A 13,004-nucleotide genomic window follows, 5' to 3' on the forward strand; every position below is an offset into this window, starting at 1 on the left:
AATAGTAAACATGTATTTAATTATGGTTTTTTAATTTAAAGCTTTGCATATCTGCTGCTTTACTGTGTGATGGCTGGGATCATTGTGCCGATGGCGCTGATGAATCAGCTGATATTTGTTCTCAGGCCAATACTAGGCGCATGGCGCCTTCTTCTGATAAAAAAGCATTTATGATTTTAATTGTGGCCACCATGATCACTATATTTTCCATAGTATATTTATTGCAATTTTGTCGCACACGCATTGGTAAAAATCGTAACGAACCCAAAGACGATCAGGCTTCTGATCCCCTAAGCCCATCGACTCTCAGCAAATCACAGCGTGTCTCGAAAATCGCTTCTGTAGCAGATGCAGTACGCATGTCAACTTTGAATTCCCGCACCAGCATGAATTCCTATGATCGTAATCACATAACAGGAGCCTCAAGTTCTACCACTAATGGTTCCAGCATGGTAGCATATCCCATCAATCCACCACCTTCGCCGGCCACACGTTCTAGGCGACCCTATCGTCATTATAAAATCATTAATCAGCCACCACCTCCCACACCCTGCTCCACCGATATTTGTGATGAATCCGACTCAAACTATACCAGCAAATCGAATAGCAACAACAGTAATGGCAATACAAAACTGTCATCATCATCGGCCAATGCCAATTCCTGCCTACAATATGGCTATGACAGTGAACCCTATCCACCACCACCCACACCACGTTCTCACTATCACAGTGATGTTAGAATATTGCCAGAATCTTCATGTCCTCCCTCACCTAGCTCTAGGTCATCAACATACTTTTCGCCACTGCCACCACCTCCCTCACCTGTACAATCACCTAGTCGAGGTTTCACGTAACAGTTTGAAATTTTCATGTAAATTGTTTTATTTTAAGTATGTTTTTTTTCCTTTAACTTTAAAACTATTATGCTTCCATGTTTCGTAAGAGAAATCAAAAACACAACATCCTCCCCCTCCCCCATTTAGTTTTGTTGTAAATAGTTTAACGAAATTAACAACAAGTATTAAACTTTATTTTATAAATTTAATATTGTATATAAAATATTGAATTCTTTAACAAAAAATAAGAATTAAAAAAAAACACACAATGTTGTAAAATAATAACTAAACAAACATATCCATTTGAAGAATAACAAATAATTTATAGTTTTGAGGCCACTTTCTTAAACAACCCAACCCAAAACATAAATCCTCTTCAAACAACGAATGATAAAATGAAATTTAGACAAAAATAAAGATTAAAAATAATGTAAGCTCGGCAATTAAATAAATTTAAAACAAAATATTTCAAGTGTCTCAAAAGTTTGAAAAATTATAACCAAAACGAATTTGTAAAACGATTAAATTTATAATTTTAAATTCAAATTTCAATTTCCCCATACTGTGTATGCAGTGTTAGTGTTAATTATACATTTTAAATCAAACTAAAGGCCATTGGATTGTAATGAAAAAAGCAACATTTATATTAATAGACTGCATGTTTTACATTTAATTTAATGAGTATATAGTAGGAACGAAAACAAATAAAACGGGATTAATTAAAATATTATGTAAAAAAAAAAAATGTTCAAATTTAAAATAATGTGCCAAATTTAAACAAAATAATACTTACAATACATTAAATAACTTATATATACATATTATTAACAAAAAAAACAAGCATAAAATATCAAAAAGAAACCAACAAGCAATTCTTAATTTGTTCTCTCTATATTTACCACTCACTCCTTGCCTCTCTCCCCTGACCCCCACCTCCTCACTTTTTGAGTTGTTTAGTGTTTTAAATTGATTAAATTTTAAAAGAAAATTTCTACAAGGATTAGTTTTTAGAATAAATTTGTTCAAATGTTATTAAGAAGATTTTTTCAAACTTATTCAGTTTTGTGACAGATGACATTTCGCACACCCAGTTCAAAAGTGACATAACTCAAAATTTATTTTTTGGGTTTATATGGATAAACTATAGACAATACACTTGTTTATCTATAAAAAAAAATATCAGTGTATTTTGTTGTTGTTAACTGTTGCTAAAATAACAGTTATGTCTTTCATTATATTTCAATTTGTATAACATTTTTTGCGATTTCTGAAAAATTAAAATTTTGTGTTGTGTCACTTTTGAACTGGGTGTGCGATTTCTTAATGCAAATGTTTTGGACTATTTAAATTTGAGATAAATTTAGAAGAACAGTAGAAGAGTATTTTGACAAGTTGTAACATTTTGAAAGGTAATATATAAAGGCTTAACTCCCTGGATATACTTGACAAATATTTATCATAGCAATTAATGACGTTTGTTGTCACGAAAAAGCACTAACAATTTTGTCATAACGAAGCAATAACACTAATAAATGGAGATCATACCAACCATTTTGACGTTTATCATGACAAAAATTTAACAGTTATAGACATAAAGTAATAATAGCGACATTAATTTGACGTCAATAATGACTTTGATTTTAAAGTAACTTTAAAAATGTGTTGAAAACCCTCTAACGATGCAGTTTTAATGGAAAAATTTTACTGATGATTATTTTGGACAATAAATTTGTTCAGATTGTATTAAGCAAGATCTTTTTCAAACTTAGTCAATTTAGTTTAAGAAAACATTTCTAAATGAAAATAGTATAGACTATTTAAATCTGATATAAATTTTGAAGAGTTTTAAGATAGTTTAGGAATGTCAGACATAAAGTTACTTTAAATCCATATTGAAAACCCCCTAACGATGCAATTGTAGTTATACTCTAATGCTAATTATATTCTTTTTTATGCCATTTTTTATATTTATTTAATATAACCCTCTCCTCTCTTCTTTTTAACCCCATTTTGTAAATATTTATTTATTATTACTATTGTATTTTATTTAACTTTAAGTTAAAAAACGTTTTAAAAGAAAGAAAAACTTTCCGTGTCATTTTTTTTTAAATAGTTATTTAATCTATTACTAGTTTAATTATAACTTTATTATAAGTATAAATTTAATATAATTTTTTTTAATAGTTAAAAGTAACGCCAAAAAGTGCCTCAATTTATTAATATGTGTTAATTTTAATAGACATACATGTATGTAAATTATGTTTTTTTTTTTTAATTTAATTGTGTTTATACTACCATAATTGTTTTATAGTTTATTTTTTTTGTATGTTTTATTTTTTTCAAACACTATACAACAATATTTATACATACTACATTTATAAAACAAATTATATATTATAATAATAAATAGTAATAAAATATTTAAAACGTAATAAAATTAAACGAAAAATTACAGACAAATTTAAAACAAAACGAACATGATAACAACATATTTAAACATTTAATATTATAATATAAAAATAATAATAAAAACAAAAAAAAAATATGATAATGTTACAGATTTTAAGTGTTTTTTCGATTAGTTAATAATATTTAGTGCAAATATAATTTTCACAATAAAAATTTAAATGAAATGAGAACAGATGAAAGAAAAAAAAATTACATATTATTAAAATACATTAAATGTTTTATGAAAAATATTTCCATTTGTTATGCATTTTTTTTTTATATATATATTTGATAAAGTCAAGTGGAGGGTTTTAAAGAAAAGGTGAGTGAAGCTGAAAGAAAGGCCTGGAGATTTTGCACAATGAAATTGGTTTTATTTCTTATTCTTTCCTAATATAAAAGTACATTTTAAATCTACTACTAACAGTGTTTAGTTTTTAAAAGGTTTTTAAAACCAATTCACGATTATTTCACGTGCTGTTTATAGTGTAGCCAATATAGATATGAACAAAGATAGTACGCCAGCCTCATGGCGTTGCGATGATCAAATTAATTCACCCCATAAATCTGTGAATGTTTACATAAGGCCTATACAAAAGCCTTATCTAAATGGCATCAGCACAGTTTCTCGAAGTTTTTGTTTTTCATAACCTAACTTTTTAATAAATGATTTAAAGTTCCAGCTTCCTATATGATGATATAGGACGACTGGGAACTAAAATCAAAGTGGGATAACCTGGCAATTTGAGAGTTTTCAACTCCGACAACCAAATTTCAATTTCAAAAAAAAAATGGCATCACAAACTGTCCCAATGAAAAAATGAGATTGTCCCAATGTCACGCATTTTACATTGTGGCCTCCATTAATCTCTTTGCTGATAAAAAAAAGTTTATTTGTCTATTATAGATGACAACCGAACTAAAGTTGCATTTTTAATTTGTATTACAGATGACAACTGGCAGCTATAATTTTCTGTTGCCAAATTAGCAACCAGAAATGTGTGGTCGATCTCTGAAAACTCAACTCCATAATCGACCCATTATATAAATTAGAATCATTAATCAATTTTGATAATTAATGGAGAACGACAACTTCATTCTCTCTTCTACTAGCCCCTGAATATCGGAATTATTATCAATTAAGTAGTAATAGCATTTGTACAAACGTTTTTATTCAGATATAGAAGTTTATTTAAATTATAGATAGTTGAGAATAATCAAAAGGCCCCTAATATTAACAATTATTCAAAACTTCAACTAGCCCTGATTCGCTAGTGGTATGTCTGTCTTATCAATTTACTAATTTAACCGCAGCCACACAAAAAATCGTTATAAAATTCATACCTAAGTGTCAGTAAATACACAAAGTATACTTTTTATAAAAACAACTTAAGCTGAAAACCAACACAGATTAAAATAGACATGATCTTGATATACATACATAACTAAGTTTATAATTTAATATCTTTATTACCCAGCATCTTAAAGATATTAACAGCTCAGCTCATAATAGACGTTACAATAAATCAAATAATAAATTTCAACTTACAGTAACACATTAAACATCATACAATCAACATTGCAAAAAAGAAATATGTCGGAACTTGCAGAAAAAGGACTTTTAAATACAAAAAATAAAATTACTATAACAACTAGTACAAATAAAGATACATCCAGCAAACCCAAAGAACAATGGGGCAATGATATAGAATTTCTATTCTCTTGTATTTCTTTGTCGGTAGGATTGGGCAATATTTGGCGTTTTCCCTATATAGCCTTTCAAAATGGTGGTGGAGCCTTTGTTATACCCTATTTAATAGTTTTATTGATAATTGGTCGTCCGGTTTACTATTTGGAAATATTGTTGGGACAATTTTCGGGCAGAGGTTGTATTAAAGCTTTCGATATGGCGCCAGTATTAAAAGGTAGGTTAAACAAAATAATCTCGTTTAAGTGTATTTTTATGAAAATCGTAATATCAACTGATTTCCGCAAAAAAATAATCCATTTTTTTCGGATTTCGTAAAAATTTATTTTTTTATGTATATAAAATTGTTATTGTTGTATCATGCTTTTTAATAATTGTACCTGGTTGATTCTGCCATGATTAAAACTTATGTATATTGAATTTGTATTAGAATTTAACAACAGATTTGTAAAATTTAATAATAATTGCTTTACCCATCACCAATCACTTTTAGAAAAATATTCAGCCCAATTATGAATAAAAAATTCCGCGGGAGTTTGTTCCCCGGGAGTTTTTTCCCATTGAATTTGAATAGGAAAAATGAGAAGGAGAAAACTCCCGGGGAATTTTTATTCATAATTGTGCTGATTAAAAACAAATTGTGATGAAAAAAATTTTCTTGTTAAAAAAATTTTTTTGTTGAAAAAAAATTTGGTTGAAAAACTCGCAAGCTTTTTTGAGCCGTTTACAAAAATGTTAAATTTTGTTTTTAAAAATATTGATGATTTTTTTAAAAATATCGTAAATTGATTATTTCTAATTAATTATTTGAATTCTCACAACTATATATAGGTGTTGCTGCTGGTCAAGTCTTAGCCACAGGAGCTTCAATCACCTATTATTCCAGTATAATGGCTTTAACTTTAAGATTTTTAATAGCATCCTTTTCAAAAGTGTTGCCCTGGAGTTATTGTCGCCAAGAATGGGGTGCAATATGTTTGGAAAATGATTCAATGGAAAATAATACAACAGACACCTTGAATAAAATGTCTCCAGCTGAGCTTTATTTTCAGTAAGTTGAGAATTTATTCAATAATAATGACACATTTCGAAATTGCTTTCCATCTAAAAACTCTTTGTAGAAATGAAATTTTACAAGAATACTCCAATATCAACAATGGCATTGGCTTACCCAATTGGGAATTGGTAGGCTGTTTGGCATTATCCTGGTGTATTATAGGAGCTGTATTAATAAAAGGTTGGGTAAAACCGTTTATAAAAAAAAACTTAGTTTTTACATAAATTATTCTTTAGGCATTAAAAGTTCGGGTAAAGCGGCTTATTTCTTGGGTGTATTTCCCTATGTGGTTTTGATTATTCTCTTAGTAAGGGCTGTAACTTTACCGGGAGCCCTACAAGGTATAATCTACTTTTTCAAGCCTCAATGGCAGGAATTACTCAATCCTTTGGTATGTTTGGTTTAATTATATATTATTATCACTTATACTTTATTATTAACTTAATTTTCATTTACAGGTCTGGTATGCTGCCGTTACCCAAGTCTTCTTTAGTTTAGCCATCTGCTTTGGAACTTTGATCACTTATGCTTCTTACAATAATTTCAATCGAAATGTTTACAAGTATAATAACACTTACCCAAACTTTTTAAATAGTTTGTTATACATTTAATTTTAAATTCCAGCGATATTGTCATTATTACCACTATGGATTCTTGTTCCTCGATTATTGCCGGTTGCATAACATTTGGTATTTTGGGTAATTTAGCTTTTCAAACTGGTAATACCGACATTGCCAAAGTGGTTAAGGGTGGTGCCGGCTTGGCATTTATTTCATATCCAGATGCCATAGCTAAATTTGAATTCATACCACAGGTAAGCTATCGCGGCTTTACAGCCCCCTCGATGCTTTAAAACACAACTACCTAAAGGCATTCGCGGTCCTTTTCTTTTTGATGCTATTTGTCTTAGGCATAGGCAGTACAGTGGGCATGGGTTCCTGTATTATACGTGTACTTAGAGATCAGTTTGTCAACAGCTCCAATTGGCCGCTGGCATTGGGTTTAACAGTTGTGGGTTTTGCCATTAGCATTGTTTACATGTGTCCTGGAGGTCAATTCATATTGAATTTAGTGGATTTTTATGGTGTTTCTTTTACCGCCTTGATTTTAGCTATTGCTGAATTACTAGCTGTTAGCTGGGTCTATGGTAAGTTTTGGTTTTTCAATAAAACTTGATACCTATATTAAACTGAAAATTTGTTTAATTAGGTATTAAACGATTTTGTGAGGATATTAAATTCATGGTGGGTTTGAAGACCGGCTTATATTGGCGTTTATGTTGGGGCATTATAACACCCGGCCTAATGTTAAGTGTTCTTATTTATACTCTGGCTGATTTGAAACCTTTAACCTATAAAAATGTGGACTATCCAAACATAGCTCATGGTAAACATATTTGCAGTTATTAAAAATAAAAAACATCTCATGATATCCATATTTCTGTTTTCAGTTTTCGGTTGGTGTTTGTCGGCTTTAGGTCTACTGCAAATACCTGGTTGGGCTTTATATCAACTTTTGCGCCAAGCTAAACAGTTAAGCTTTAAACAGGTTAGTTCTTGCCACTTAAACAGACACACAAATACAGATATTAACTATTTCTTTTAGAAAGTATTGGCTTTATTTAAACCTTCATCAGGTTGGGGTCCTTTGGATCAAAATGTACGTGATGAATATGACAGCTATCGCAAGACTATCGAAAATAAGAAGGAGTTCAATAGAAAAGGTCTTATCTCAAAAGCTTGGGTTAATTTATTTAATTAATTAATTTGAAAGCTATTAAAATAGTTAATTTATAATAAAGACAAGAATGAAATATCCATTACTAAAATGTAAAATAAGTTAAATTGTCATAATTAAATGAAGCATATACATATATTCTTGATCATTATTTTTTTTAACAATACCAATTTCGTGTTACATTTTCAATATCAGGTTCAATATTATTTTGATCTTCCAGATGCCAGATTTCATAAAACAATGTAAAGTCATTGTGATGCCAGATATTTCTTGTTATAACTTACCTTAGACACGAACCATATTAGGCAATTTCAATAAGATTTATTTTATTTTTTTTAATGAAGCTAAAAACACATATAACTATTAGCATGGAAATACCCATACTTTAATTTTAAGTTTTTTTTAAAATAAAATACGTCTTATTTCTTGATTTATGCCTTGTTGAGCAAGACTTCTTTATAGCAAACATTTTACAGTCTTCTTTTTATTTATTCATATTTTATTATTTAGTTTTCCATTAATTTGAAATCGCTTACCGTTAGCTCAGCCAAATACACTCGTTTCGTTATCAAATAATCACGCATCAGTTTGAAGAATGTAAATTGATTAGTCAAAGTAATAAAGCTTAAAGATAAAATGAAATGCCATTCAATGGCATAATACAACAATGAAATGCCCGATAAAACTATACAAGTTTGTATAATAGTTAAGGTGGCATATATCAGAGAAGGATTATGGAAAAGTTTCTAGAAATAAATGAAATGTAAATATTGTTAATAATACGTGCATATAACATAAAATGGTTCACAATACTACTTACATAAAATCTAGCATGTGATGAATTGCCTGGAGTGGCAACCGTAACCGGACCAAAACTGCGATACAATTCGCCACTGCATTTGGCCACGGTATTGTGACCCCAGAGAGCACTCTTTATCCAATTAGGGGCGGTAGCGCTTATAACGCAATCAGCACCCGCACGCAATTCTAGTTTAAACCAGTAGCCCAGATGCAGTGCAGCTCTATGCAGAATATCGCTATATTTGGAGGGAAAACTAAATACAGTGCACATGGTGAAAACACTGAAGAATACCAATAGAATGTGTATGCTGGCCCATAGGACATTGTAATGTACTTGGGTGGCAAAGTAACAGGGAAGAAATGTGGAGAAATAGGTATTTAAAAGAGATGTAAAGATGACTTGTTTAAAGCGGCAATTGAAATCGTTGCGTAACACATCAATTTCATAGCGTATGGCATTGGGATTTGCTGAACAAGAATGCAAAGGAAATCCATTGAAGTAAGCACCTTTAACTTCATAATTGAAACGCAAGAATGGTTCTAAAGTAAACCCAAAAGCCAGAAAATAAACTATGAATCTAAAAGAAAAATATAAATTTAAAACTAAAATAGGTATGTTAAAATATCACACAACTTACGGATATATTAGCAAAAATATAGTCAAGTAATTGTTGTTGTTGTACAGCATTACTATGCAAGCAATAAGCAAAGCCAAAATAATGTCCTCTACGACATATTTACATATGCCCATCATTTGTTGCAGATGTGTGGGCAATAACAATTCCACAGCCTTCAAGCACACACAATACACTAATCTTCTAGCATTTATGGATACAATTAAAATTATCAAAAAAGGTTCAATGTGATATACATTCTAAGAAATGGAAAATGTTTTAAATTTCATTTGCCTTCAGATCACGGGAGAAAGAAATTTAAGATTGTAGTACTTACCATAGTATTGGTTATTTGCGAGTGGGGTAACCACCAGTTTGTGCGATATATATTGATAAATTGCATGGCAGCTGCACATGTTGTAAATAAAAACATTAATAATTCATTTAGGATCTCTGAAGATCCTGGATAGTCTGGAAATGGTATGTGTTTGGGCATTGGTATTGCAGATTGTCCTATGCCGCTTGTATCTTCTTCTTTATTATCACGCATTTTTTGTAATTAAAATATGTATATGTTTTCAGACCTGAATATTGTTAAGTTTTTAAAGGAATTAAATTTTAGGAAAATATGTATGTACGTTTTTCAATATTTTAAATTGTTGTAAAAAGCAAAATATAAACAAATCTAATCAGCTGATGTAATTAAATAATATTGCCGGATGGATAGAAATATTTTCCCAATAAGAAATGTTTTCATAAATTCCATCTCTAATATACCTTGATAATATGAAATGTTTACATTTACAAATATTAACCCATTGAAGCGCGCAGTTTTATAACTTTGATAAAATTGTTTACAAAAATAAAATAATTTAGAACTGACTGCATTTTTCCTTATTTATGTTATTTAACCGGACGTCTGAAAATGGAGCTTAATCAAATTAAAATCAACTTATGCTTCTTTTTTATTTAAACTCGAATAATTTAATTAAATAAACAATCAATCTTAGGTATTATTATTTATCTTAACTAATAAAAACATTTTTAAAATTTAATAACATTAATTCTTATTTTCTATAAAATTCCATGAACTACCTTGAGAGTGATCACGTATTTCAATGCCATGTTGGCGCAAACATTTCCTTAAATCATCACATACTTGAAATAATTCCTTATTTTTCCCCTTCACTGCATTCTTGCGTATGTTTTCACGCGTATTCAAAATATCTTCAAGTAATATATTCATATCCAATTTGTCTGTATTATCCATTCTTTGATTCGATTTCAATTCAGCAAATGTAAATCCAAATGATTGCAAAATATAATCCACATAATTATTAACAGCAGCAATAGCATCTAAACAAGATGATTCATTTTCTATAGGATTTGTCGCATTTGTATTAATGCAACGACTAACGCCTGAGATTTGATCTAAGAGTATGCTAATTGAACGGGAAGTATCAAAATCATCTCTGATACATGTGTCTATATTTGATTTGGCATAGTGCAGATTTTGTATTATTGTGTTCGCATTTAAATTTGAACCAACTTTCTTGCCACTTAAGTAGGCTAAACAGTCAGATTTGAATGTTTTGAATTTGCTTAAGGTATTTTTAGCAGTTTCCATTAATTCTTTGCTGTAATCCATTGAATTTCTATAATTTGACAGGGCACAAGCCATGCGAAAATCATCAGCGCTAAACTCCTTTAACATTTCATCTACGGATATAGTATTTTTCAAAGATTTGGACATTTTTTCGGCGTCTCCTTTAATATTTAGATGTCCAGTATGCAACCAATAGTTTACCCACTGGCGAGTATTGTGATATACACAGCTTTGAGCTTCTTCATTTTCATGATGTGGAAATCGGAGGTCCATACCTCCTGCATGGATATCAATACATTTCCCAAAAATCATATTAGCCAAGGTGCTGCACTCAATATGCCAACCGGGCCTTCCAGGACCCCAAGGCGATGCCCAACTAGGTTCAGAATCCGATTTACGTGCTTTCCATAACGCAAAATCAAAAGGTGAATTTTTGTTTTCTGACTGCAAGGCCTCATCTTCATTTAAATTCAAGTTCTGCAATTTGCCATATATGGGAAATTGTTTAACATCAAAATAAACTGACGAATCTTTACCCACATAAGCGCATTTCTTTTGTACAATATCAGCTATGTAATTTGTAATTTTGGGAATATGATCCGTAACTCGCATTTTAATATTTGGCTCTATAACGTTAAGTTTTCGCAAATCTGACCAAAATTCTGTTTCATAAAAGCGCGATATTTCTCTCCAATCTTTGCCATCTTCCTGACTCTTTCTTATAATTTTATCATCGATATCAGTTATATTCATGGCACTTACGATATTAAAATTAAAATGCTGCCGAAGTATTCTTTGTATAATATCTAACTTTACATAGCAACTGGCATGACCTAAATGAGAAGAATCATATACTGTGGGACCACAAGTGTACCAGGTCAAAAAGTTTTCATTAGGCAATATTAGAGGAACTTGACGCCTGGCAGCACAGTTATAAATGCGTATGCCGGTATCTATACCAGCCGGCTTAAACCAATGTTGTTGCGTACACATAGTTCGCAAAGGGTTAACAAAAATTCCCAAACTACTTTTTGTCATGTTGCAACTGCACAATATAAAATTTATATTATTTCTAGGTTTGTGAATTATAATTTAATTGTCTTACCTTGTTTTTAACATATTGACATACAGTTTGTGATAAATGATATTTATAAAAAATTTAATTGGATTTATTTATCGCAAAATTGCAAAATATCGGCAATAATAAAAAACGAAACAGATGTTCAGGAATTTTTCTTTTCTCAATAATGCCATATTTTCCAAACATGTCCCAAGTTTGGGAAATTTTGTTTGTTTTCAATTGCTAAAAATAACTTTTATTACATACGGCATCACTTAACTGCTCATATGTTTTGTGTAATTATTTAACTCAAGTGGATTCTCTAATCTAAACATTTTTACAAGAAATTTAAAATAAAATCTTTTCAAAATGATGCGTTATGAGGATGATAATGAAAAATTGGCTGATAATACAGCATGTGCCGGTGTGCGAGCCGACTTGAAGATGTGTTTATTGGAAAGCGATTGTTGCAAAAAGGTAAAAACTCAACACCCAATTGGAAGCACTAGTTATGATGTTATATTTTAGGACAAGAGGACACCCAGGGAATGTTTGCAATCTCACTTGGTCCCCGAAGAATGTCAAATGCTGCGCAATACCTTTTTTGAGTGTAAAAGATCTATTGTAAGTTATTTTTTTAATGATACAATAATACAAAAAATAATTTAATTCATTATTTGCAGCTTGATAATCGTATGCGTTTCAGGGGTCGTAAAGGCTATTAAAAATTCGTTTCTGCAACATATTTAGTAAACAGCTAGGTTTAAATAAATGGTTTTTTAATCTTAAAATTTTATTTTTTAATTAGAAATAAATGATAAGCAAAATTTAAAATTTGTATATCCCATTATTAATTAAACAATTACGGAAACAACTCAGGATCCCTGTAATATGGTACGTTCGAAATGCACTAACATTTCATCACTGCAGTATAATAAAATACAAGCTGTTACGATCTTTTTTATGCAAATTACCTCCATACTTTCGTACATCTCGAATGGCTGTAAAGAACTTGAAGGAATAAAAGTTGGGGCATATCACGATTTCAGAACAGTTTATATTTTCATAATCTTTTTCTGTTAATATTCATATTTTCTGTATTAACGGACTTCGGCTGGGAGAATCGACTTCAAATTC

General features: G+C 30.3%; 5 protein-coding genes across 5 annotated transcripts in view; 3 read left to right on the plus strand and 2 right to left on the minus strand.

Moving 5' to 3' along the window:
- Positions 1-1,581, plus strand: part of arr (low-density lipoprotein receptor-related protein 6) — a 124,666-nt gene extending 123,085 nt beyond the window's left edge. Inside the window, exon 6 of the mRNA XM_065510847.1 lies at positions 42-1,581. Coding sequence (XP_065366919.1) covers positions 42-854 — 813 coding nt within the window. The 3' untranslated portion in view covers positions 855-1,581. The remainder of the gene's footprint in view (positions 1-41) is intronic.
- Positions 1,582-4,847: 3,266 nt separating this feature from the next.
- On the plus strand, positions 4,848-7,924 carry List (Lithium-inducible SLC6 transporter). The gene is made up of 10 exons (XM_065510587.1): positions 4,848-5,209; positions 5,824-6,043; positions 6,114-6,229; positions 6,286-6,440; positions 6,508-6,611; positions 6,674-6,863; positions 6,920-7,196; positions 7,259-7,435; positions 7,500-7,597; positions 7,655-7,924. The coding sequence occupies exons 1-10, from the start codon at positions 4,879-4,881 to the stop codon at positions 7,808-7,810; spliced, it is 1,824 nt and encodes a 607-aa protein (XP_065366659.1). The 5' UTR covers positions 4,848-4,878; the 3' UTR covers positions 7,811-7,924.
- Positions 7,925-8,205: 281 nt separating this feature from the next.
- Positions 8,206-9,851, minus strand: LOC135959608 (transmembrane protein 39A). Its single transcript, XM_065510588.1, has 4 exons — positions 9,539-9,851; positions 9,226-9,461; positions 8,607-9,165; positions 8,206-8,532 (listed from the first exon to the last, which is right to left on the minus strand). The coding sequence occupies exons 1-4, from the start codon at positions 9,749-9,751 to the stop codon at positions 8,293-8,295; spliced, it is 1,248 nt and encodes a 415-aa protein (XP_065366660.1). The 5' UTR covers positions 9,752-9,851; the 3' UTR covers positions 8,206-8,292.
- A 297-nt stretch (positions 9,852-10,148) lies between these two features.
- Positions 10,149-12,042, minus strand: CysRS-m (cysteine--tRNA ligase-like protein, mitochondrial). Its single transcript, XM_065511514.1, has 2 exons — positions 11,913-12,042; positions 10,149-11,852 (listed from the first exon to the last, which is right to left on the minus strand). Exons 1-2 carry the CDS (start codon positions 11,924-11,926, stop codon positions 10,262-10,264), a joined length of 1,605 nt encoding a protein of 534 aa, XP_065367586.1. The 5' UTR covers positions 11,927-12,042; the 3' UTR covers positions 10,149-10,261.
- A 120-nt stretch (positions 12,043-12,162) lies between these two features.
- LOC135961853 (cytochrome c oxidase assembly factor 5) lies at positions 12,163-12,701 on the plus strand. Its single transcript, XM_065513477.1, has 3 exons — positions 12,163-12,344; positions 12,396-12,491; positions 12,551-12,701. The coding sequence occupies exons 1-3, from the start codon at positions 12,237-12,239 to the stop codon at positions 12,590-12,592; spliced, it is 246 nt and encodes an 81-aa protein (XP_065369549.1). The 5' UTR covers positions 12,163-12,236; the 3' UTR covers positions 12,593-12,701.
- The last annotated feature ends 303 nt before the right edge of the window (positions 12,702-13,004 follow it).

Source organism: Calliphora vicina, chromosome 5, assembly GCF_958450345.1.
Source record: "Calliphora vicina chromosome 5, idCalVici1.1, whole genome shotgun sequence".
In the NCBI taxonomy this organism is placed as follows: Eukaryota; Metazoa; Arthropoda; class Insecta; order Diptera; family Calliphoridae; genus Calliphora; species Calliphora vicina.